The sequence below is a fragment of the Acipenser ruthenus genome, chromosome 9 (assembly GCF_902713425.1).
Source record: "Acipenser ruthenus chromosome 9, fAciRut3.2 maternal haplotype, whole genome shotgun sequence".
Classification (NCBI taxonomy): Eukaryota; Metazoa; Chordata; class Actinopteri; order Acipenseriformes; family Acipenseridae; genus Acipenser; species Acipenser ruthenus.
Genome location: NC_081197.1, coordinates 15,577,359 through 15,603,783, shown reverse-complemented (window position 1 = coordinate 15,603,783; position 26,425 = coordinate 15,577,359). Strand labels below are relative to the sequence as shown.

Sequence of the window (26,425 nt, the reverse complement as noted above, 5' to 3'; positions counted from 1 at the left end):
TAGTGTCAGATTATGGGGGGATATATTACAGGTGTCTGTCTGTGTATTTGTCTGTCTGTACTGTAGTTCAATCTAGGGACATATGCAGCTGCACATACATCTGTAAGTATCCAAAATGAGGAATTATTTCTGCAGCCCAAAATACTGTTATTTGGAAATGTCATACTAATGCTTTGGTTGTTCGGAAGAACAGCGTGTTTTATGTAACATACACACACACACTATATATATATATATATATATATATATATAATCTTTTTGGATTCCAAGATACAGTAGATTAGGAAAACTGAACATGAAACAAGCATCCAGTTTTCTTTCTTTGAGGAAGACTGGCATGCTGATGTGTTCCTGTTTCAGAACTGAAAGTACTTATCAAACGGCTAGGCTAGATTACTGGTACCTAGTGACTCCAGACTGGACCAAGGAAGTAACTAGCAGCTTTAAACCTCACAACATTGCTGAAAATGTGCCAGACCTTGCTTCTTGCATTCAGTAGACAGGATAGGTAAGGATGTAATTGTGTTGTTTTGAATTGGATTTTTTTTTTATTTACTGTTTTTCATCCTCTCTCATTCATATTGCAGTTATACACAATAACTGGGAGAGGGGTGACTGAAAGAGGGGTGACTCGGAGAGGAGTGTGAGAGAGGGATTACTGGGAGAGGGGTGACAGAGAAGGGTGTGAGAGAGGGATGACTGGGAGAGGGGTGTGAGAGAGGGATGACTGGGAGAGGGGTGACAGGGAGAGGGGTGTGAGAGAGGGATGACTGGGAGAGGGGTGACAGGGAGAGGGGTGTGAGAGAGGGATGACTGGGAGAGGGGTGTGAGAGGGATTACTGGGAGAGGGGTGACAGGGAGAGGGGTGTGAGAGAGGGATGACTGGGAGAGGGGTGACAGAGAGGGGTGTGAGAGAGGGATGACTGGGAGAGGGGTGTGAGAGAGGGATGACTGGGAGAGGGGTGTGAGAGGGATTACTGGGAGAGGGGTGACAGGGAGAGGGGTGTGAGAGAGGGATGACTGGGAGGGGGGTGACTGGGAGAGGGGTGTGAGAGAGGGATGACTGGGAGAGGGGTGACAGGGAGAGGGGTGTGAGAGAGGGATGACTGGGAGAGGGGTGTGAGAGAGGGATGACAGGGAGAGGGGTGACTGGGAGAGGGGTGTGAGAGAGGGATGACTGGGAGGGGGGTGACTGGGAGAGGGATGAAAATGGTAGAAAGCTAGAAAATCTTTACATAAACACAAGCAAGTGAACCTTTCAGGAAGTGACCAAGAGTGCAATGAAGTACAGTACATTTAAAATGTGCATTAGAGGACACCATAATAATTATGACTCCCTCTTAATTTTATGACACAGCCCCAGGCACACAACACATCACTCTTCCCATAAACAGTTGGCTACTGCCTTCATTTATATTTATCTCTGCCCTTGCAGCTACCCCTTCGGAGAACTGTAATTCTCCAAAACAAAAGGGGGCCTCAGTTGTCGTTTTCAAACTGCCAACCTCCGAGCAAACCTGGTTTGAGGCTAAATATAACACATTCAGCAAAATTATTTCTAATTTTGAGTTTGTGGGGGTTGTTCTGAACGACTGAAAAGTATGCAGTATGTAACTTAACAACTATAAGTTTACTCCTAAAAACTGTAGCTACGACAGGGCCTCCCTGTCTTAATGGGGCAGTGTTAATTGAGAAGTGCCTGTATGGATTATCATTACTTCAAGGCGCTGTGCATACTGTGCAAGCAGGTTTAAGGAGGTTGAAGCATGTAGGAACTAGATGCATACCAAGTGGGCCTTAGGGGGTTTGGAATAATACTAGTAATCAATATCATAGGTGCACAAATATTCTCAGTCATATAAAACAAATTAGTAAATCCTACTTTTTTTTATCCTAAAATACAATTAATTAACTTTGGTATCCCAATCTCCCCTCCCCTTATAAACATATTTTGACAGGTATCATTGTGTCCCAAAAATAGTTTACAATTCGTTTTCCTTTTCATACTTACTGAACATTGTTTGCATGCAAAACGATAGTGTATTCGCAACAAGTCATTAGGTATGCTTGATCGATTATTATTACAATAACTTTGGCGGGGGGCGGGGGTATGTGGTGGCGTTTATGCAGTTTTCATAAGGTTACTATACTACCCTACGTTTACATAAATAACATATACTGCAAAAACAACTAACCGTGTTCAAAGTTAAATGGAAAAACACCTCTGTTCAAAAATGTCCACCAGTAATTGGGTGCCGCTCATCTTTTGATGGATTCTGGATTGCTCTGCGTCGGCGATTCAGGTGACTTACGTTTGCAACGCGTTAATTAGGTCATTTCAAACTGACATATAAATTGTTTAATTGGAATTCCACGTGGTTTTCCTATGGAGATTTGGATTCTCATGCAAACACATGTCAACTTGGATTGTTGGACTACGCTGTTTCTTCGTTCCACCAGTTTCAAAATACAGCACCAAAAATGGTAAGGAACTTTAAATACTTCAAACTTTCACGTGTTTTTTTTTTTTTCGTGCTAATTTGTGACTTATTTATAAATACCCAATTTGTCTTCTTTACGAAGTGTATTTAACAAAGCATGTTGATGTAACATTTTATTTACAAATATTAACGTGCATAGGCTTAGGCAAGTTCCAGTTCTCTGTACATCGGAACTGTTCATTCTTAGTCACTGCTGTTTCTTTCCCGAGGGTTTGTGTTCAGGTTAATGTTTACCATCTTCTCTCTATTAAAACCCAATTCTCAGAATACTCACCATTACTGTAAGAATGAGCAGCATGAAAAGCATCTCAACAATACCATTTGTATTTGGAAGAAACTAGGCTATTTTATAAAACATATGATACATACGTTTTTCATAGCAGTAGTAAAATATGTATCTCGGAGGATTCCCCAATTTGGCATTTAACACCAACATAATTTAATATGCAGTGTTGCGTGTCCCATCTTTCCATAAGTACCTACATCACACGCACTTGACAGAGAACCTTATCCTATGTGGTGAAACTTTGTAAATACATTTTCCGCACGATAAGGGGGAATACCTGGGAATTGTTTAGGTTGGGGGGTAGGATTGGAAGTTTGTAGAAAATTCTGTTCTCATTACGAGACGATTGATTGATTGATAATACATGCCCGAGATTCGCATAACAAATTAATTGGTAATGTGAAGATGACACATTTATACAAAAGTGTGTGCATCTACACATTTTTGTCCAACCCTAAATAAGAAATGATACGTACAATTTCTTTCAGGTTGAAATTACAGCCTTGCTTATTGGTGAAGAGGATACTGTTCATGACGCTGCCCCTATTCTTCAAGAAAGCCTTTTGAAATTCGGCCGTGCAACCATCATGACAAGTGACTTGAGCCATGCTGCAACGCATCTCAATAGCTATTGTTTTCATTTGGTTGTTTTCCACTTGGGTTCAACGCCGTCTTCAGCAGAAGCAGAAACCCTCAAACTCATTAGGTATACATGTTATAAAATAAGTGTTTTCTGCTCAGTAACTGGCAAGCCCAGAAAATTGTCTTCATTGCAATTCCAAGTACTGGTACTGAACAGACAGTCCCGTTTCAAAGGCTTGGCCCCTTTTTCACAGAACATTACACCCACATTGACACCTTATGTTTAATATTATTACTATGCAAGTAACATCACTATATATTGAAAGAGAGGGAATCTGGTGTAGGTTTGAGGTGGGGAAAGGTGGTGCACTGGGTAGGTTAATCCACTAGCCCTTAACAAATCAAACATGTTTAATATCAACCCTGCTAGTGTCCCTCTATGTTTATTATCAAAACTTGAAATGTCCCGGCCAGAATATAATGGGAGTAAATGGGGACGAGCTTGTATATCACAATATACAACTGGTTTCACGCTCACTTCATGCCACTTAAGATTTGAAGGTTTACACGTAAGTAAGTTGCTATGCAGTATTGAGAATACCTAGTACTAGTTCCACAGTATTTGAATGCTTATTTTCCCAGGTTTTAGATGAACTGATAAAAATCAACCCAGCTTATTGTCACCATTTATGCTCAGTACCTTTTAAGTGATATAAAATGGTATTTGAGTAATTCTATATTTGCTTAAAATACATTGATATTTAGTTTAAACCATATACAGTATTATGTGCTGAATATGATTCAAATACATACAAAAATGGGGGTGCATATTTAAGTGCTGTGTTATATCCCACAGGACAAAAAGCAGCCAGAATGTTGACAAAATGATTTCTATACTTATTATTCCTGAATTGTATACAGGTAGGTAATGCAAAATGTGTTAAACCTAGATTTATCTAGACTTACTGAAGAGGCAGTGGGTTTTAACTGAAGATCTCTCTTTTAGAGGATATCTCAAGCGACACAGCAGAGTTTATCCTAATGGAGCCACTATCTCAGGATAAGCTGGCGAGAGTCCTTATTGACTGCCAGTTTCTTACCAGAGGTATGTAACCTGTATTAAAGTTGCGTTTTTTTTTTTATGTGCAGAAATGGTTCTGGAGTGACAGCATATTAATCTACAGAACAGTGCTAGTTCCGGCAGGAGCTAAGTTTACCGACAAGCCTGTCCAGAAAGAGCAGCCTTGTTAGGGAGAGAGGGAGTAGTTCAGTCTCTGTTCCTAGCCAATCTTTGGTCACATTTTTAATGCCTGTCTGAGGGCTGTTTTGTCATATGGACTTTTCAGATATTGTTTATAGACTTATAATAACAACAGACACTGTGGAGTTACTCCCAGACACAGTGCAGCTGATACTTCCCTGTTCTCTCTCAGGAAATTAAGAAGTATCATTTTATACACAAACTTGACTTGTAATAGCCTATACATTTCTAGAAACTGTGTTTATGAAACAGAAAAATGTGTTATCCTGGTTAAAACCCCAAATATGTGAAGTTGGGAACCCAAGTAAGGTAAGGTATTCATTACTTATTTAAATTTTCTGTTTTGACAGGCCAAAGTGACTCGGATGTAACTCCGGTTTCTTATGCTGAACCAGTGCAGAGAGGTTTGGAACTACCCAGCTTCCAAGGTGGTCTTGTGCCATCTGTCTTTAAAAGGTTAGTTTTACCTCTTGGAGGTGTTTCCTTGCACTTTCTTTCCCCTATTATGTGACGGTTAATTCAGCTCTTGTTTTAAAGTATTCTTTATGTCCTCTAAATTGTTCTAATATTAAAATGTGTACCTATTTAATACTGTATAATGCACGTTCTGTGTGAGTTTATATTGGTTTTTGCTTATGTCATTATTTATCATGCATATTAACTAATTAAAAACATTCTTCTGAAAAGACTTCTCAATGCTGTGGGGGTAGCATATTAGTGTTGCGCTGTGCACTGAAGCCCATATCAAGGCATTGTGGACTGGGGATTGTGCAACACTGATATGCTTCCCCTCCATCAGCCTTGGGGAATCTTTTCATGTTTTTAGTTGGAACATGGTAAGTCAAGATCTAAGTAGAACAACAATAAATATTTATACAGATTATACACAATATTAAACAGGCAAGAAATGAGAAATGTATGGCAATATAGGTGGTGTAAAGGTTTAACAGCTCTAGTTATTAACATCTTATGTTTCTGTGAATAATAAAGGTGGCAGCGGCAGCTAGAAACTTTCACACAAGCTGCTTTGCATGCATTAATTATTTACTTAAAATGTGTTCTTCAACTTAACCCCAAGAATAACAGTTGCCAAAACTAGTACATGATTAATATTGTACAGTGCCAGTTTTGGAGATCACTGTTTCAGAACCCAGGCAGTAAATGCCCTCCCCACAGTCATTCTGCATGCGTTCATCTGTCCCACTTCTAGAGGGCAGTGTATATTTGTAGGCGCAGAACATTTTCAGATGTTGCATTCTATTAAAATTTTTCTGCTACCATGTGCTGTTTGCATTAAATTGCTGACCCTTTTATGTATTTTGCAATTGTAATGTCAATAGACAGTGCTTACTGGTTATTTTTCTGTCCCACTTTGTGAAAACTGTGTTTTTGGCAATGCCTGCTGCAGAAAAAGCAATCCAGTTACATGATTAATGGCTTTTGTGTACAGGAACAATCCAATAGTGTTTAAAACTCTTCCTACCTGGTCTGCAGAGACAGCCAGTGATATACTGTCCTTAGAATGTAATAAATGTGATGGTACAACAAAAATGATGAATATGAGTGGTACACGAAGTGACACCTGCTAGCATATCATTATATCATGTTGCTTGATAACTTACCAGCTAACAATCGTATCTAATAAAAGAGACAAAGAATCACGTCATAAAACACTGACAATGAGAATTGTTTTAACACTGTTTTCCAATTTAAGAAAAATAGCAGTTGATGTAAACTTTGATTTGTGTGGCTGGGATGCTTTAGCACTTGCTCCTCCTTCTTTCAAGATCCTTCTGTGAAACTTTCTAGCCCCACTCCCACCCATCAATGAGAAACCTTGATGTTTGCTAGGTTACAGTTAATCATAACTGCTTTCTACATAATAAACCAAATTAAATGAATTAACATGTACGTATTTGTGCTGACACCATTTATTAGATATATTTCATAATAGCCTCGAATCAGCAATCCTGTGCTTCCAGCTTTAGTGGACCAACAGGGGTTATGTGACCTCTTACATTAACTTTTAATATGAAAAGCTCTTAAAATATGGGTCGTACCCCACATGAAAAAAATAATAGGTTAAAAAGTCGATAATGGGCATTTTTACCACCTTTAGGTACTCTCTCACTAGTTGACCATGAACTGTAAAGTTAGTTTGCTAGTGACTAAATAACACAGACCGTTACAGCAAATCACTCAATTTCTTTGCTTTAACTTACCAATGACACAAAAACACATTTCTAGTTGCCATTTGCTTTTTTTATGCTCAGAAGCATTTCAAGTTCTTAAAATAGACGCCTCAGCTGTGTATCATTTTAATGTAAGTCGATGGAGTCTTTATCCAGTATATCAAGTTTATTTGTTACTTCTGGACTGAAAATATTGATTTGAACAGTGCTTTCTTTGTTTGGTGCTATTGATTGTTTTCAGTTGATAGTGAAGCACTTTTTAGCTTGGTATATGCTTCAGCAGCTGCTTGCATTCTGAAACTTGCAATTTGTAGTAAAAAAAGAAAAATCAATAAAAATCTCCTGCCAAATTGTATCAGAAACTTTTTGAAACAGCTATGCAATATTAAAATGTGTTATATACCAAACAAAGGGACTTTACTGTTCTATAAAGACTGGTCTATTAGACAATCTATCAACGTTTAAATAGTCTACATGTAAAAAGTTATTTCAACATGTTGTTGCAACACAATGTGTGATGCTGTCTGTTCCTCACTCTCGCTCTGTAGGTCATAAAGGACATTGTTACACAGGTAACCTCAGGGGTCGACATACCCTGCCAGGAACATCCAATTGAAATAGACTGACCCTTATATATTCACAGAAATATTATCAGTGTTACTCATGATGCCCATATTGTTATGTTACAGACACGTTAAGAAATGCGGATATGCACAATGTATTGAAATTCTTTGGGCCCAAAATTGTAAATTTAAAACAAAGAAATGTGTATGTGTAGCTCCGAGTGGCCAGACACTGGCATGGTCTGTGGAAGTCAGCCTTCGTTCTCTGAAGAGATTACTTGCATGTCAGAAGCTCTTCTTCATTCTAGAAAAGAGCACACAAGGAGGTAAGAGAAATACATTTGGAATCCAGATAGGGGTCTTGGTGGCACAGCGCGGGTTAATGCACTGGGCTTTCACCTGTGGAGGCCAAGGTTGTCTTGGCACTCATTGGACTGTAGGTTTATAAACTTGCTCTTCTATGGCAGGGATGCTCACATCAACATTACTGGTGCGACTGTATTCCTGTACTGTACTGTCTTTGTTTTCTGCCTATCCAGAATCCATTGGAAACATTAGGTAGCTACTCGGAGCAAATGATTTGAATTGTTGATCATTTTCTAGTTTTGAGCTTTATAATAAAAGGGCATTTTAGTGTTATTGCCTATATTAATACATTTTTAAAATTTAAAATAGGCTGCAAATTAAAGAGTGTTGTGACCGCCTGCGTGCTCTCCTTCCGAATATAAAGGACAACTGGATTGATACTGCGTCTGTTCTTGAGATGACTGTGGAGTATATGAGGTACCTTCAGAACAACGTGCCAGAGGAAGTTTTGTCACAGGTACTGGTGGATCCATTTACATTACATTGTTTATTAAATCCCTGTTATACTGAATGTAAACTCAGACAATCACACTGTGTTTGTGTAAGAGTGGTAATGTGCGTTTTGAAGGAGCAAATGCTCTCCCTGTGGGTGTCATTTATTTTATTATTTTTTGTTAATTGGGGGGCATGGGTTGTCCCAGGGGAGATCCTGTGGGATTTGTTGAAGGATAGCAGCGTTGCCACCCTTTCCAAAATATTGGAGCTGGTGTGCTCGTTTTTTTTTCTTAATATTTCTAACTCCTGGGTGCTTAGGATGGTTACATGGGATAGTGAACTGCAAAGGCTTCCAAGAGGTAATAGCAAGCAGCAATCAATATATACTTTTTCAGAATATATGATGTTTCGAATGCATATTTTGCATAAACAGACCTAATTTTGGTACTGGTTATCTGCATTTGGAAAAAAGTGATATGAAGTTGCTAATTCACCTTAATAATAACAGCACACGACATTTCTATAATCAGTGTGCACCTCTTTTTCAGGTGGCTAAATTAATGGGAGAAAACCGGACTGGACGATGGTGGAAACAAACTAAAACCCCATTGCAACCAACTAAACCCCAACTGAAAGGGTAAGAATTGATTTGAGTTTTGTGCAGTTATTTGTGTGTTTGGATCATCGGTATACGTCGGATTTCTGCCACAGTAGCATTTTTCTGCACCTGCCATTTACACAGTACTCATGCCATATACTAGACATTGTTAGTCTGCTTAGACAGCATATTAGTCAATGCTATTGAAAAATTATGCACATTTTTTTGTTAAATATAGTTCTGTATATCATGTATTGCTGTCATTGACTGATATGTAGTACTGTTACCTGCTTGCAATATAATAAACCAATGCAACATTTCCAGTTTCTTATTTGCTTATAAAACACATCTGTTTAGAGCATTTTTGATAATAGTACTTTATAGTCCGTAAAAAGACAGTATCAGAAACCAGAATAGCCAATATGGTGCACAAGATGTGGCATGCATTTTATTACATGCTCCCAGCTTTATTTTTTGCTGCAATACAGAGCACCGTTTTATCCTTTTTTTTAGAAGGAAGTGTAATGTAACTTTTTTGACTACATAAAAACCTATCAAGAACATGTATCTCCCTCCATCAGGTGAAAGGTGTCAGTGAAAATAATACTGAACTAAATACATTTTATTCAAATTTTGTACTGTATGCAACATTCTTCAAACCGTGCAAATCAATCAAAGGTACAAACTCTTCTGAAATCTTTGTCATTATTCTTCTGCAAACATTTGTCACCTATAAAGATGCATTTAAGTTCATTTTGATTGCATTTCCTTTTTATTTTATAGGAAAGAACGTAACATAAAGAAAAGTAAATGCAAAAAAGACAAAAACCCCAAAGCTGGAAGATTTAAAGCAAAGAAACCCAAAGCCGGTACACACCATCATCTTCTAAACATTTTGCTTGGAAATAGTTTTTCATTCTTTCCATTTTAATGCCAAAAAAATCTTGTTTTTCAGATTACCTGGCAGCAAGCTCCTTGGGAAGACGCATACTTCCTGCAGTAGACAGAAGCTCCAAACTGAGGCCGACTGGCCAGCCTGCTGCTCCTGCAGTCATAATTCCTGATTCCAACCCAAACTCTGCAGAAGTGCTATTCCAGGATTTCCCAGCACATCAGTATCCTGAAGGAATAAATGTCACTTTTGAAAGCTTCTGTACCACTGCAAATGTCCCTATACCTGTACCTGGTAAAGAGCATCTCCCATTGTTCCCGAATCCAGGGCCTTGCTTGCAATACACTGCCTTCAATCCCACATTGCTCCCAAATCCAGGGCCTTGCTTGCAGTACACTGCCTTCAATCCCCCATTGCTCCAAAATCCAGGGCCTTGCTTGCAGTACACTTCCTTCAGGCCCAGACACATTCCAACAGGGTGTCTGGAAAGTTCCCATGCCTGTGGTCCTCCAATGCTTTACTCACAAGAGCCACTTTTTGGTGGGGCCTGGCTACCCTCTCTGTCTTGTGCGGGCAGATCCTCTCCTGGTGGTTCTAACTGCCACCTGCCAGAAGAGAACACACACTTCTGTGTACTTGAGCAGTGTTACAGCAGCAACCCAGTCTGTACAGAACTATCAAGGTCTGCTCAAGGAACTGAATTCAAATGGTACTATTTTTTTGTATTTTTTTATATTGAAATTTGTTCAGGACACTTGGGGGTATAAGGAGGTGCTATTACATATGCCACAAGGTAACACTTCAGTTTAGGTATCCGTTATAAGCGATTAAAACCAATCTATAAACATGTTATTAATTATGTTATAGAATATGCTTAGAAATACTATTCTACACTTGCCATTGTTTTATAATGCGTTATAACTAGGGCTGTCAATCACAGTTAACTCATGCTATAACACGTACATTTTTTTGGAGATTAATTTTTTTAACATGCGTTAATCGCTCTCATCTGTTTTGACCCACTTCGAGCATTTCGTAATTCATTCCCTGCGGCACCATTTTATAATATACTCGAGCGCATGCAACGCAATGAGTGCAGTCTGTGTTTGCATAGAAAGTTACATAGCTGCATTATGGAGCAAAGTACTAAAAGTATCATACTATAATGGTATTTACAATTAAAGAGAATGTAACTTCAACAATACAATACAAATTTCACTTATATAGCGCTCGTCATGTAAGCATTTCAGGACGCTTTACAAAAGAAATATAAAAAAGTCTGTGTCTAATATATAATCCAGCTACAAATAAACAGATCCAAATATGTTTTCAAACAGGATTTAAAAGATGAAATTGTGTAGGCATTCCTGATATGAATCGGAAGCAAGTTCCAAAGACGAGGGGCATTATATATGCCCTGGTTCCGACAGCGTTCAAACGAATTTTAGGGACTGTCAAAAAATTAGCATTTTCTGATCTCGGAACGACTAGGGACATATGGGGTCAGCAGATCTTGAAGATAAGAAGGTCCAAGACCATGTAAGGCCTTATAGATAATAAGAACAACAACTAATAATAATAATAATAATAGTAGCATTAGTAATCAAACAAACTTGAATGAGATGGACGCAGTAATTGTATCAATTAAATATGTGATTAAAATGAAGATTAACGATGATTACAATTTTTAATCGTAAGGATAATCACAATTAATGTTTTTATTCTCTTGCCCGTTATAATGGATATAGTCAGTCTGTTTGTCTTTCTATACCTGCCTGTCTGTCTTTATATACCTGTCTGTCTGTCTTTATATATCTGTCTCACCAGTTGTGGGGCTGCTTTGCTTTTGCAATACAGTTATTATACACTTTTGCCATTATTTACTTTTTTTTTTTTACTATTGTTTATAATTGCTTATAACGGATACCTAATCTGAAGTGTTACCTGTTGCACTACATCATTTAAATGCTTATCCAATTGTGATACTTGGTTACTACATTCAAAGTTATGCAAAGTACCAGAATCTGAAGCTATGTGGAGAAAACTGTTCTTATGTAAAAATACATTGCAAATGTAAATTACAGGAGGCAGCAACAGTACATACTGTAAGGAGTGTGGGATAAAAACAGGTTTACAGTTCCAAAGAATCATGCTGCTTGATTTTAGTATTCTGTTAAATTACCTATTCAATTATCTTTTTATATTCAGGCATTCAAGCATAACTGAAGTGGGAGAGATGACTTCAGGTGTCCCACTGCACATCTGTTCCATTGAAGATGTTTAATGATGCCACTGCACAGGTGTAGGCATGTTCATGGTCTGAAATTTCTTTTGGAAAGTGAAAGATAATGCCTAAGTTTCTGTTTTTGTATTTGTAAGGACCTTTTTGCTGAAGAAATATTAAATGGAGAAACACAGCAACAAGAGAGAACGTGTAGCTGTTGCAGAGTAATGTGACTACCCTTTTCCTGTAAAATGACATTATTTTATTGTTTCTGGTAATTTAAGCATTGGGGATTTCTTTATACTGGAGACATATAACATTTTTGTTTGGTTATTGGGTTTGTATTTACTGTTATATAAACAAATGTCTTGATTTCTTTATAAATTATTTATTTAAAGTAAATATCCTATGTTACTGCTTTCTACTGTAAATGCTGCTTTATGTTTGTGAAATTCTGTTTCTGTAACAATCAGCTTTGCAAACAAAACCATGCCAAGAGGTTGGATAATTATAGTTTCAAAATGTATTTTTGTTTGTGTCATTTTTTTATGAATGTCATTTGACAAACCTTGTCATATATCGCCAGTGTTAGTATTTTTGTGAATTACAAATTTCACATTCCTTTCAGAAAAGTACTTGGGTATCCACCCTTTTTTACACCTACAGATCCACATCAGTAAAAATAATTGCAGCTGATAAAGCAGTTCCATAAATCTCCGGCATTGTGCACTGCCGGTAACTACATATCTCTCAGAGGTGCACTATTAAAAGAAACACACGTTACTGCACACATGCATTTCAATTTTAAAACATGGTATCTGTTGGGTTCTCTGTTTTGCACTTGTACTCCCTGGGTCACTTCATCTCAGCAGTGTCTTCTGAGTCTAAGCATGTTACTGGCTGAAAGCATGTCAGTCAATAGAGGAAGCAGATGATTGATTAATGACGGGAAAGAATCAAAGATCTTCTATCTATACAAGATGGTCAACTCTGCTGATTTAACATTGGAACGTCCGTCCGTGCCTAAGAGGTGCATCATTTTCTATTGTTTTCATTTTTCCAAAACTTGCCTAGCCTAGCTTGAAATCACAGATGTTGTCCTTGAGCTCTGGTGCGTAAGAGCAGCCCATCATCTTATTCAGACCGTTGTTTTATTTTTATTATTATTAAATAATTAATGTGAGTTATTTTATTATAATTAATTCATGTGATCACCTGCTGGGGGATGAGACCTTGCTCTCATCCTTTTTCAACTGACTCGAACAATTACTGCAATCTTCATGGTAGACTAACTGATGAGGAGTTTCAAATGCACAGCTTGTAAATGCAAATGCAGCCCCATCTTAAGATCAGCACTTTCAATGGAACATTACCAACCATTGTTATACCTGATAATGTAAGTTGGTCATTATCCACATTTTAAATGGCCTGATTATAATCATATCAGGCAACATCGTATGAAAATGTGATCTTTAATACAATCTACAATGTGCCCCTTTTTACCAATAAGGAATTTAGAATTGTAAAATAGAGGTTGGGGGAGTTGCACTTAAGACTTCACGTTAACTGTCCTACAATGATTATCTATATGTGGATTTTGACCTATTGCCAGTATACTAGTAGGTACAGTACTGGTCTTTACTGACTCGATTATAATCCCTAATAGTGTTAAATAACAATCAAATTGACTGTTGGATCAATGGATCAATGGATGATTGGGTTTTTTAAAACAGCAATGGACATTACAAAGTGTGATGGCAGAATCTTTCACTGAATACAACTTACAATATGTACAAATTATAATACTGAAGTTCATTGGTATGTTTTTAATGTAATATCTGAATATCTAAAAGATTAAAATAAAGAAAAAATGAATTGTGTTAGATCCTCATATTTTTTTAATACCATTTCTTCTGAATATCATTTTTTTTTCATATTGTGCTTGCCCAGTGCTTCTGAGATCTTAAGAAGGTTCAGACTGTACTATACAGGTTTTTTTTTTTAAAAAATTAAAATTTGACAGAACAACTAATAAAAGACAGTACATAAAAATGTATCTAAATGTTAATGGATCCTGCTATGAATAATGTATATGTTAGAATTAAACAAATGTAGAATATTACAGTTGCTATTTGATGTGTTATTTTATTCTGTTGTGTTGTGTACTGTGCAACTAATGAGGTACTGTAGCTTTTCTGCATCGCGATGGGGTCATTCGCAAAACAACCCCACCCTGAACACGAAAAGATTTCGGGGTTCTAAACATTTTAATGAACCCCAACCTGATGGGGTCGACCCGATCTAGATGGGGCAGTATTTCGGGGTGGGGTCCTAACAGATACATTTTTTATGTGAGTTCACACATATGGAACTAATATCAAATTTACTCACAGGGCCCTGTTCTCAAAAATATTCTGTATTTTATTGCTATTGTCATTGAAAGGATAAAAATCACGATAAAAGTAACAAAAGACCTTAAATTGATTTGATTTGGTTTTAGTTTTGTGAAATTCTCAGGTTTTACAGAATTGGGTCCACAGTTACAGATTATTCTTCATATATATATATATATATATATATATATATATATATATATATATATAAAAATCTGGATTCATTATGAAATTCAAATTTAGCATATTTCTGACTTTCATTTTACTCTTCTACTGAATGTATCTATTTTTGTTTATGGGTTCTAATATTAACACAAATAAACAGTGATGACTCATAATAACACCACCCTTCAAATTAGAAACCTCATTTTTGTGGGCCTTTTTTCACGCTATTTGTGTTTATTTAGTAATAAATGGGTTAATACATTGTGTGGAGAGGGGGCCCACCAGGGTTAGTTAAAGAGCAAGGATTAGACCGCTGTTTAGCTCATTAATATAGACGCCCACCCCGTGTTTAGTTAAAATGAAACTACTTTGTAGTCTTGTCTTAAAGAAGCTCCAGTGTTCTAGAATATAACTCACACATGAAATCCAACCTGAGGGCAGTGTTGGTCCTGTAGTTAAATACCAGGCCTTAGATAAGCAATAGCTAGAACCAGAATTGAGAGACGACTGACGTTGAGTTTTCTATTTTTGTGTTTTCAGAATTCAATCAGTTTGTCTTCAAAACACAGTTTTATGTTTATGGAACAGAAGGAACATTTTATGATTACCAGTTTTGCGCAAGATGATCAGTTTCTGGCGATCCCTTTGGGCTCCTTAGAAAAGAGGTTAGCCTGTACTCATGATGCAAATGTGAAGCAGCAGTGGCTGCTGAGAAAGAACATTGTGCCTTCTTTCACCACTCTCTGTGGATTGTTTCTAAAAATGAAACAAATGATTGCTTGGTTTAAGTACTGTGACAGTGTGAAAATGTACAGCGACCCACAAGCTGTCATAAATCTTCACCTTGTGAGTGCTAAGCTCGGGGCTGGCATTTCAGGCTAATTCATTGCCTGATTATATTGGCTGCTCAGCTACTCATTATTCCAGTCCTACTTGAATAACTGGGAAACATCAGTGTAAATATATGAGAATTCATTTGACTGGGGCTAAAGTACATGTACATCTCATTAAAACATGTTCATATGCTGTTACATAAAATAGATCACGTTGCAATTAGTTGTTAAAACAATGATGGACACATTAATGTACTGCTGGGAGTGTTTTATTCAATGAAGATTCTTTTGAAGCAGGGTGTGTTTGAATATCTGACTTGCCAATACAGTTACATGAAGCACATAGTGGAAGAGTAGTAGAGAAGCATTATTGGCCATTGTTACTATCATTACAATTATTATTTACACATTTATGGGAAAGCTGATTTTTAAAAAAAATAATGATAATAATTTAGCACTGATTTTCAGTCATGCAGAATAATAGACAACTAGCAGGGTCATTGTAGCTCACAAAATAATTCCATGAATCTTATCTATTTTACACTTCCATTCGTTACATAGGTATTGAATGTGCAGTTTTGAACGAATAAGATGGATTTTGATTTTAAAACGTATCTGTTGCTACTTTAGGTTACAGATATGTTTAGGTTTCAGCTTTCTCTGCCTTTTTACAGGGAATGCATTGTACTTGCACTTCCTGTAATTTCACCAGAGTAGTGTCTTATAGGTGATAGCATTTTACAGGCTGAACACATGTCAGTCAATAGGAGGAGGAGAATTTCACCCTCCAGGTGAAAGGAAGTACAACACAGTGTAAAAACATGGCTTGTATACAGAGACTTCTTTAACCTAGTGCAGTTTTTGCAGTGTTTTATGAAAGTACATGTTGCTAAAACATGTGTTTCTTTCAAAACTGCACACTTGATGCCTATATAATGAGAGTGTGTGCATGGCAGAGAATATTAATGGAACTATTTTGTTAGCTCTAATTACTTTAACTTATGGAACTGTAAACATTTCACCTCAACAAGCAGCGTTTTCAGCACATCAATCAGAATCCGTATCTACTTCTTAGTACTGAACAATTTTACAGTTTTACAACTATACATCTACATTTAGGATAATTCACCATGTAGCTCACCATGTTTTTTAGTATTAAAAACACAACCGCAGACGTGTTTTACGTAAAACGTGCATAAAAAATTAAAAATACTGTATTTACAAGCATATTCTGCTCTGTAAAAGGGGTGCGTCTCACGGGAGATGAGGAGGGCATGGCTGAATGAAGTCTGCGTTGAAGAGCTGCATTTCAATGAGGGACGGGGCTAATGCAAATCACTGAAATAATACGGCAGCAGAAGAAAGCATCTGTGCAACCCAGGCTCACCATCAGACACACAAGCAGGGAATCAGAGAGCACGACAAAGACGTCCGGCTTTACGCTGCAGTATCAATCAACGCAATACAATAAAGAAAAGGACGCTTTAAAAACGGTGTGGTCTGTGAATCTGGCAAATACATCTTAGCCAAGAAAACACAGTACAGTACCCGGAATCATAGGTAAGCAAATATTTAGAGAACTAAATACATTGTCTTTACAGACTTTCGTTCTTTGCTCTGTACAAGACAATACAACAATGTCCGTATTATTATTATTATTATTATTATTATTATTATTATTATTATTATTATTATTATTATTATTATTATTGTTGTTGTTGTTGTTGTTGTCATTATTATTGTATTATTTGGCTTAGGCCAGTATCACAACTGCTCCTACATGCAACGGTATTGTATGTTAGATGAAACGTTAAAGCCCATGTCTTTTTTTAATTGTCTTTGCTGTTTGAAATGGTATTTAAAAAGGTTTTTTTTTTTTTTTTTTTTTTTTTTAAAGATATACCTATACACTGGCAATATAACCTTTTGTTGTTAATCAGGCGTGCTTTCATAATTTATCATGTACATTTAAATATTTTGTAATAATATTTAGGCATGTATTTTTTTAGAAAATGCGATTTTTGAGTCCAGTTTATAACTATATAGACATACTTACAATATATTATACTCTTTCAAGTGAGCCGCATAATGTCATTCATTCATTTGTATTATATAGCCGATGGAAATATTTCTGTGAATTTTTATATTCTTGATATTAATTTGCGATTGTAATTTTCAATAGCCCAATGCCGCTTCATTTAATCACATTGAGATATAAAAGCTGCAGTTGAATGGCGATAGGATGCATACGTGAAAACGTGACCCTTGATTGGCATTATTGTGCACTGGCCAGCTGTTTAACATGGGACTCCTGTACACACCAGGAATCTGATGACTACCTAATCTGTAATGAACAAGTTATTTTCAGCCAAAAGTACTTTGGCTTATGAGCGATATTCATTCATTTGCATAATTGGTTTTGGTGATAATTATTTAAACTTCACCTACTGGTTAGTATAGGGTACCATCCATCCTAGCTGTTGTACACTTGCTGCATTGTCACCCCAAGGTGATGCTGGTTATCTTAACAAATAGATATGTAGGCCATATACTGTATATACATGTTGCTGTCTCTCTCCAGGTTATAAACCATTGAAGATGTCCTTTGAGAGAGACATGGAGTTTGAGCACTTTGACGAGCGAGATAAAGCACAGAGGTATAATCGAGGAAGCTCACGGGCAAATGGTTTGCAAAGCCCCACTCATAGCGCCCATTGCAGCCTGTACCGAACCCGCACCCTGCAAGCACTCAGCTCTGAGAAGAAGGCGAAGAAAGTTCGCTTTTACCGCAACGGAGACCGGTACTTCAATGGGATCGTATACGCCATCTCTCCAGACAGGTTTAGGTCTTTCGGTGCTCTGCTGGCTGATCTAACCAGGGCTCTGTCTGATAATGTAAACTTGCCACAGGGAGTGAGGACCATCTATACAATTGATGGCGACAGAAAAATCTCCTCCCTGGATCAGCTGATGGAAGGTAAGTGCAGATGAGGTCACAAAATCAACTTTACATTTATATAACACGTTGAAGTCAATCCTTATATCTCTAAGAATAATTCTAACCATTTTCTTTGGTTTGTATTTAATGAATGCACATTTTGTTCCCCAAAAGATTCTTAAACAAGTTACAAAGAATAGATCCCTGGACACATGATCCTGAATAGACAATCATTGCATTTTTAAATACTTGTAAAATATTGTTTTTTCAAAAGAGCACTGGTACCCCAAATTTTATTTAATTGATCGCAATATTGGATGGGACCAATTGTATCAGAACCATTGCACACAGTATTTCTATTGTACTCCATAGCAACGCACTAACTGGGCATTTGTAGAAGTAAAAGGTCCTACATCAAGTGAAAGTGAGTGACAATAAATTATGCAATGATATAGATTTTTGAAAAGCAGTGCTTCCAGTGACAATATGACCGACACATGACCCATCAAGACCGCATTTCACTAAAGTAAACTCCTATCTTAAGTCTGGTCCAACATTATGTTATATAAAGGGTAATTCATAAACAATGCACCTTGGGAAATCAAAAATGATTACACAACTTTGCTTTTTTGTTTCTGGTTTACAAGTAGACAGTTGAGATAGACAGGAACATACAATAATGATGAACAGATTTCACTTGGCTATAGCCTGTCAGGATGCTTTTGTGAAAGGCCTCTGCTGCATTACTAGCACTTGACAACACTGACACTAAATTCACATGTTCTTCAACACTGTACGGTATGTGTTGCTTTCCACAATGACTGTCTACTTGTAAACCTAAAATAAAATGAAAATGGCATGTTCTGTTATGTATGTTTTCTTTCCTAAGTTGTGTTGTTTATGAATCGCCGCTGTATATAATATTAGGAAATGGGATTCTGTTCTAAAAAGATGTTTAATTGCACAGTTAGAGTTTAAATGTATTTGAGTGCTTTGCTGAAAAGAAGCTTGTCTAGAGATTTTTCCAGGTACAATAATAATGTTCTGTAGGGAAGGGCGACTAGGAAAGAAGAACCATCCATTGCAGGCATTTCTCTTACCTGTAGAAGCCATTGTGAAACCTGGCCAGAACTCACAAGAACTTTGCTGTGATTTAAAATGTTTTCTCATTGTGTTCTTGAAAGCATGTTTTTTAAACCCTGTGTGTTGTCGTTTACAGCAGCTTACAGATTTAAGCATGACCCATGGGGTAGAGTAATTTACATTTAAACAAAGAAATACATTTATAGCTATGAGAACAATCTTTAGTGTCCCCAGAGCATTTAATTACAGCAAAATATATGCACACAATCTCATGATATTTGTAAGGTAGTTAACTAGTGGGTTCTAAAACATTTAACGACTGTGTACCTGCAGTCTAGCGCACTCTTTGGTGTTAATGAGCTGTCTCTCACATAAGTGATTCATTTGTTATGCAAATAGCTGTATAAAGGCTGCATATCCCTGTTCCAGGTCAGTTTCAATGTCGTTGAGCAAGACAGCACTGATAGGAAGTGCTTAATTGGCAGGTTTACCGTATCCAAGGTAAAACGTCTACGAAACTATGTCAAGTAGACTTAAACAAGGCTAGTACCTTCATCAGTGTATCTGTATCCAAAACAGCATATATTAATGCTGTTTCACAAGGAACAGTGTCAAAAGTGATGGCTCTGTGGGACATTCAAAACAACACTTGGCTACAGATTCCAACCCCCCTGAAGGAAATAAAGGTGTTGATGATTGTGGATTGGTCACGTATACCTCCATAACAATTTAAACATCTTGCAGGTGGCCCTAAATCCTGATGACAGTTTGCAGGTGTTTCTGTTTTTCCACAAGGAATTAAACATCTCTGTATAAGTAGCTCAATGCAAAGACTTTCTTAACATTTTTAGCATACAGACTTTCAATTCATGTATAACAAAGCAATCCTCAGTGCTACAAATGAACGTGTCTTCTTGAAATGCTAAGGAAACTCTTTCTGTAGAAGCAGCAAACTACATTTGACTTAGCAAATATTTCCTGACCTTGAAGTAACGTGTTTTAAAAATATAAAGGAACCCATGGAGACATTACTGGCAGTAACTGGGGCATTTCACTGATGAAAAATTAACAACCAACCTGCAGGCCTTAGCATGTTATGTAAGATGTCTCTTATTGTTGGTGCTCAGCAAAGTAAATTTTATGCTTTGGTATGACAGGAAAATTAAAATCTGCTGTCAGTTATTTCTTAGTCATACAACCTGGCCATCATTATTCAGCTATTTATTGCATATGCTGTATAAATATACAGTTCAATGACAATGTGTTTCTCTATTTATTTCCTTATATTTCTAAAGGTTTACCACAGTATTATTGCATGGTATATTTGCAGTTTTCCCATGGTTATGCATTGTGAAGTATAGTAAAGCATATTAATAAATATGGCAAACCAGAGTACACTATGGTAAAGGTATAGTTTCCTTTACCATAGTGTACCTTGGTTTGTGATATTTATTAATATGCTTTACTATACTTCACAATGCTTGCCTATACTTTACCATGTTTTCACTATGCTTTATTACACTTTGATAGGCTTTTACTATGAGAGACCTTTATAAGGGAACCTAGACAAATAACGTTCATATCAATATAAAATGGTTAAATGGCTTTCCAAATAAACAAAAAACAATAATGTTGTCTTTGAGTAGAGCAATCCTCTTTGGTCTGCTTGAGCTGGAATGGCCCAACAGAGTAATGATGTTATATTTGTTATGTTGGAATGAAGAATACGTTACAGAGTAATGATGTAATATTTGTTATGTTGGATTGAAGAATGCGTTGTTAATTAAAGTTGGCATTGTTCTGTAAAAGGCCCATAATGGCTGTATTGTTGAAAAATAAATACAAATAATTGTCCAAAAAAAATAATGAAAATGAAGAGGCCTATGGATAACAACCTCGTTTAGCACACAAAGGTTTGCTGGTTTAATTGAATTCTCCACTGCTTGGAACAACATGACACTTTTATATTGTCTCTCATTAGCTTAATAACATTCTCGCTTGTCCTTTATTATTTTTCTGTTTATCTTTTTGTTTCAAATACTTTTATTTTCACTTTGACTTTAGCAGAGTGAGATATTTTAAAGTCAGTAATAATTCAGTATACCCTAGATGTGCAATTGCCCGGTACTCACTTTTAAATACCAAAGCATACATAATACAGATTTTTTGTTTAAATTTTAAAACTCTCACAGGTCTCACAAGCAGCTTGGGAAAATGAAATATGGAATACAAATATGCAAAATGTATAAAACAAGGGTCATTTTTGTAACAGTAACTATAGAGTTTTCCCTCAAGCAACAGATAACAGTATTACATTACACTCCCAGTCTATTTTTAAAAAATGCAGTAAGAGCAGACAAGTAAAGAACATGTTAAAATGATCACTTGGGATGCAAGTCTTTCTAAAGTCCTATGTTTGGATGACCAGTGTTATGTTTTGTACTGCAAGTGTAGAAGTGCTTACTGTATTTAGAGTTAGTTCTTTGTTAGAGAGCAGTGATTCCCCACCCACAGTTCCTAATGCAGTTGAGTCAGGCTGTAGAGTACTGTAAGTCTGTGTCATGAGTCACAGAAGTTATACAAGGACTAGAAATACTACAAGCAGGGGTTCATTTGTAAACAAAGTTATCGGATCTTATAATTAAGGGATAGCATTTTTTATTCTAGATCTAGTGTACTGACCTTGATTGACAGGAGCTTCCTGTATATGCTTCATGTTCGTGTCTGCTTGTGGATCGTGGTTTCATGCCTTATTGTTGGTGTTGGTAGCTGCATGCTGACCTTTGCCTGGCCACTTTTTTTATCATAATCTTCAGGTTTGAACAAGACCAGAAGTGGGCCGAATCTGATGAACAGGAGGGACGGAACTGATGTTAAGAGCGCTAGTTATGTTTGACGTTCCGCTGTTTGTAACATTCTAAAATATATTGTTACAGTACATTTGTCTTTCAATTCATGGGATGTATTGTATGCATTATGAAAATAGAGGTTTTTTTCATACAGTTCATCATTTGAAAACTGTTTAATTCTCTCCTGTCAGACGAAACAGATACCGGATCTGGGATCCAGTGCGATCTGGTACAAATTAACCTCTAGCTACAAGCATGCGTAAAAACCAATTGTTCATTATTTTCTTATTTTAAAATTGATGAATAATCAATGGCTTACTTATTACTTGAGTTGACATAAAAGCTGTCTGAAACTTACACATTGGTATATTATCTCATGATAGTTGATTTCCATTACATGAGAGTAGATGTTAAAACTTCATGCTGATTTGAACTCGGCTCTTGCCAAGATAAGCGCCAACTAAGACGTAGCTTTAAAGTAAACTAATGTGATCCATCTGCATCTCCATCCATTTGCATTTCTTTCCATCTGATGATGTAGATTTCTCCCTGGTGTTGATGGCTGAAGTGTGATGCTGTCTCCAGGGATCAGCTTATTTTGCCACCCAGGGCATCAGCACACACAACTGCTGCGATGCAATTTATTATTGTTTTGGATGTTATTTGGCATGTTTAATAAAGTTACCAGTGTAATGTACCATTGGGATGAGCCTGATATTCATGAGCAAGGTTTCTGTAATGAGGCCAGTATGAAATGATAATATTAGGAAATAATACAGGGGGAAGGAAATAACACTTACTGCATTTATGGATAATGGTAACCCCTGTGTGTGACAATCCTCTTTAGGAAACATAAAGAAACAAAACCACAGGCTCATGTTGTATCTCATACAGTAATTATTCAATGCACGTCATGCTGGTAAGAGGATGTAATAGAGCTGTACAGCCAAAGCATGTTGAGAGCCTGATGTATTTCTTTTCTCATCTACAGGTGAAAGCTATGTGTGCGGCTCAATAGAATCCTTCAAGAAACTAGAGTACACAAAGAATGTAAACCCGAACTGGTCAGTGAATGTCAAGACGCTGGCCCCCGCCCGCACCTCGCCTTCCCTGGGTGGCTCCAAGGCCAGCCCTGTCGAGGCCAGAGAGAGCAAAGACTTCATCCGGCCCAAGCTGGTCACTATCATCCGCAGTGGCGTGAAGCCCCGCAAAGCCGTCCGGATTCTCCTTAACAAGAAGACGGCCCACTCCTTTGATCAAGTCCTCACAGACATCACGGACGCCATCAAGCTGGACAGTGGGGTGGTGAAACGAATCTACACACTGGATGGGAAACAGGTAAACTCTTCCTCCATTGTAATTACTGTGGAGAAGGGCTTTAAAACTGGGTGTCCCCACTGCTTTTGATGTGATTTTGGTTATTACTATCTTTGAAGCCAGGTATCTGAAAGTTTTCTCAATTTTTTTTTTTTTTTTTTTTTTTTTGCATGTTTAACTTTTGACGGTCGCCAAAGTAGAAACTCAATTGTTGACAACTTCTAAATATTTTTTAGCTAGATAGAGCTAGCAGATGTTTGGTTATTTAAAATGGTCTTCCTGGTTCAAGAGTACTGGTTTCAATTAAATATCCCTATTAGAAATTCCAGTATGATGTTCAATATTGGTATTAATTTCCATCTTATATTGAAACAAGTATAGTGTTTATACTGTAGCATACTAGGACTGACATGCTAACGAGTCTGCAGTGTATTGTACTATCAAATGTGAAAATATCAAGCTGTTCAAGTATGGTACAGTTGCTGTCCTTGTACTGCCATTAGCCTACGTAAATAATTATTACATTATCAGTGTCATGCCACTGCATTGCCATGGCAGATCATTTAGTAAAAGAGTCTCCGTAGGTCAACAAACGCTTTCAAGACATTGCAGTTAAGAGGATTATGACTGCAAACAAGTAGCTGTCAACAGGATCTTATCTTGTTTTGCAATGGAAGGCACAGCTGATTATTTCTCAAGATAACAGAGCAGTAGCTTATTCTAAGCAAGGTGCAGTTTGGGGGGGAAAAACCATTAAATTGTCACCTAGTTTGATATCCATCTCAGGATTTTAAACTCATTCCTAATGTATAAGTTACATTTTCTGGATTCTGAATTTGAATCATGATCTCTCAAGTTTTTTCTTCATCCAATATCTACTAAATGTTAGTAAATATAAATAATTGGCCAAATAATGCAGTGTAGCTGATTTGCTACAAAAAGATATCTCCTTAGTTGTACCTATCTGAAGCCTGATGTTTTATCTGGTAATAAGTGTTTGTAAATGTGACACTTCCTACTTTTAGTGTTCTGAAACTTCTTGTGCAAAATGTAATAGTGTCCTTTCCAATTACCAATGACCTAATATAGCTGCCATATTGTGGTCATGTAACCTGTCATTGTTTACTGTTAAAACCGCATATCTTAGATACCTTTTAGCATGCTAACTTCATAGTTTCAGGATTACATAAACACAGCATGCTCTGGGAACCTGACATTGTCCTCCGACCCAATGTATTTACCATTTGAGATATTTTTACTTCCATTTGGTGCACAGCTGTATTCTTAATCAAGTTTGGTAATCCTCGTATCTCAGAAACCATCATATATACTTCTTCTACTTTACAACCATTACTTATTTTTCCGTATCCGAAGATGCCATTTCAATTACACTACACCACCATGGATGCTTTGTTTTTGTTCACAAAAATACCTAATTTATATTATTTCTAGAGCAGCTTATTACAGCCAGGATCTAAATTATTATGATGCTATCTAGAAGACACAAAAAATTGCTTTTTGGTCAGCGTTTGTGTATCCTGGCAACTCTTTACTTGGCCCAAAGACACTGATAACTCAGTCGCCTCTGAAATACTGAGGAAAATACTGTACGCAACAGCACAAAGAAGGTTTTTATCTGAGCAGCATTTGATGTCATTGTGGTATTTTCTCACCCTTTAATAATCTGTTGAATGTATTGCCTCAAGCATTTGTGCCTGGTCCTGCTGACAGTTTATTGATTGCTATATAGGGTCTGAGCAGTGACTTTGCACCATTTGGGGTTGCCTTGGAGATAGCCTGGACATTCAAAAGTAGATGAAATCGTCACTCTTTAGAAAGTGGTGCCAAGTGCTATCAACCGTCTCAGCAGACTGGTAAACCTTAATTATTTGGTCTAGAATATATCTTTGAGAAATACAGTCATTCAGCTAGTGTAGTAATCTCTATGAACCTAAAATGGACAACAATTCTGCTAAAGCAAAATTCTTAAACAGGAACTCTTTTGTGGTCCTCCAGACATACACAAAGCCATTGTAAACTAAAATGTGTGTCTTTTGAAAGGGGTTGTAGGAGAGCAAAAAGTCACACACAGAATGTTTCTCAAAAGCTGTAACAGGCGCTTGGAGGCTCAGTGGGATGGGTATGAAATCTTTCACATTTCGGTTGCCAGTGGTTCAGATCTGGACTAAGCCAGTATTGGCTGAAATTCATATCACTTTGATGGCTGTTGGGGGACAGTGTGAGGTAAGCCCCAGTTCTACACAAATCACAAAAACACATTTGGTATAAATAGGCACTGCACAAGGCAGTCTTTCAGAGAATGTTCAAAATTCAATGAACCAATGTCTCTGAAGGGAGATTAGGAAACTTAGCACTGAGTGTTCTATATTTTTTTCTCTGGGTGCCGTTCTGGAATCAGACTATTCTGTTCTGAAATGGAATGGGTGAGTCATCATTTTGAAGGCTGGCAGTTGAAGCAAAATGGCGTACACAAAAAATTTGCTTAATGTGGGCATAAACTCTATCAACCTTGGCCTGAACTACCTTCTCCCTCCAGGGCAGGCATGAGGCCGGTTCACAGGCAAGTATGTGGAAGCTGACAGAGTTGTTGTTTGTGGTGTACCTGTGGTGTGGTTAAATAGAGAATCCCTTCCTAAATAAATGGATCAACAATTATTGTCATATGTAATATTATTAGTACAGTAGTCTCAGCGTATAGAAACACCTCCTAAGAAAACCCTTCACCTAAGAGAACACCCTTGTGGTGAAACAGATTTTTCCCATCATAAATGCTCCAGCTAAAGGAACAGGAACTTCGCTTAAAAGAACACCTTCTTGGCACCGATTGTAATTTGTTCACAACAGATACAGTACTATTTTTGTAACTTGATAACTCATCATCATCAAACTTAAATTAAAATGGTTTATTCAGTCTTTTCAAAAGCGA

At 37.1% G+C, this 26,425-nt stretch overlaps 2 protein-coding genes across 7 annotated transcripts in view; both read left to right on the top strand.

Moving 5' to 3' along the window:
• Positions 1–1,312: 1,312 nt before the first annotated feature.
• LOC117405211 (uncharacterized) lies at positions 1,313–12,426 on the top strand. Of its 2 annotated transcripts, XM_059031237.1 has the most exons (11): positions 1,313–2,484; positions 3,276–3,493; positions 4,226–4,290; positions 4,376–4,474; positions 4,981–5,086; positions 7,601–7,711; positions 8,061–8,208; positions 8,735–8,823; positions 9,568–9,653; positions 9,740–10,385; positions 11,885–12,426. In XM_059031237.1, the coding sequence occupies exons 1-11, from the start codon at positions 2,482–2,484 to the stop codon at positions 11,958–11,960; spliced, it is 1,647 nt and encodes a 548-aa protein (XP_058887220.1). In that variant the 5' UTR covers positions 1,313–2,481; the 3' UTR covers positions 11,961–12,426. The 2 variants fall into 2 exon arrangements, with proteins under 2 accessions (XP_058887220.1, XP_033863974.2); XM_034008083.3 differs by lacking the exon at positions 7,601–7,711 and having other exon boundaries at positions 1,345–2,484.
• A 4,203-nt stretch (positions 12,427–16,629) lies between these two features.
• Positions 16,630–26,425, top strand: part of LOC117405965 (serine/threonine-protein kinase DCLK1) — a 104,221-nt gene continuing 94,425 nt past the window's right edge. For 3 of the 5 annotated variants that reach the window (XM_059031230.1, XM_059031229.1, XM_059031231.1), the window contains exons 1-3: positions 16,634–16,851; positions 17,873–18,268; positions 23,153–23,499. In XM_059031230.1, coding sequence (XP_058887213.1) covers positions 17,890–18,268; positions 23,153–23,499 — 726 coding nt within the window. In that variant the 5' untranslated portion in view covers positions 16,634–16,851; positions 17,873–17,889. Of the gene's footprint in view, positions 16,852–17,872; positions 18,269–23,152; positions 23,500–26,425 lie in introns of all 5 variants that reach the window. The other 2 variants (XM_059031233.1, XM_059031234.1) reach the window with 2 other exon arrangements.

Coding starts and splice junctions, on each gene's coding strand:
- LOC117405211 (XM_059031237.1), top strand. Junction 5,087..7,600: donor GTGCCATCTGTCTTTAAAAG/GTTAGTTTTACC, acceptor GTGTATGTGTAG/CTCCGAGTGGCCAGACACTG. Junction 8,824..9,567: donor ACTAAACCCCAACTGAAAGG/GTAAGAATTGAT, acceptor TTTATTTTATAG/GAAAGAACGTAACATAAAGA.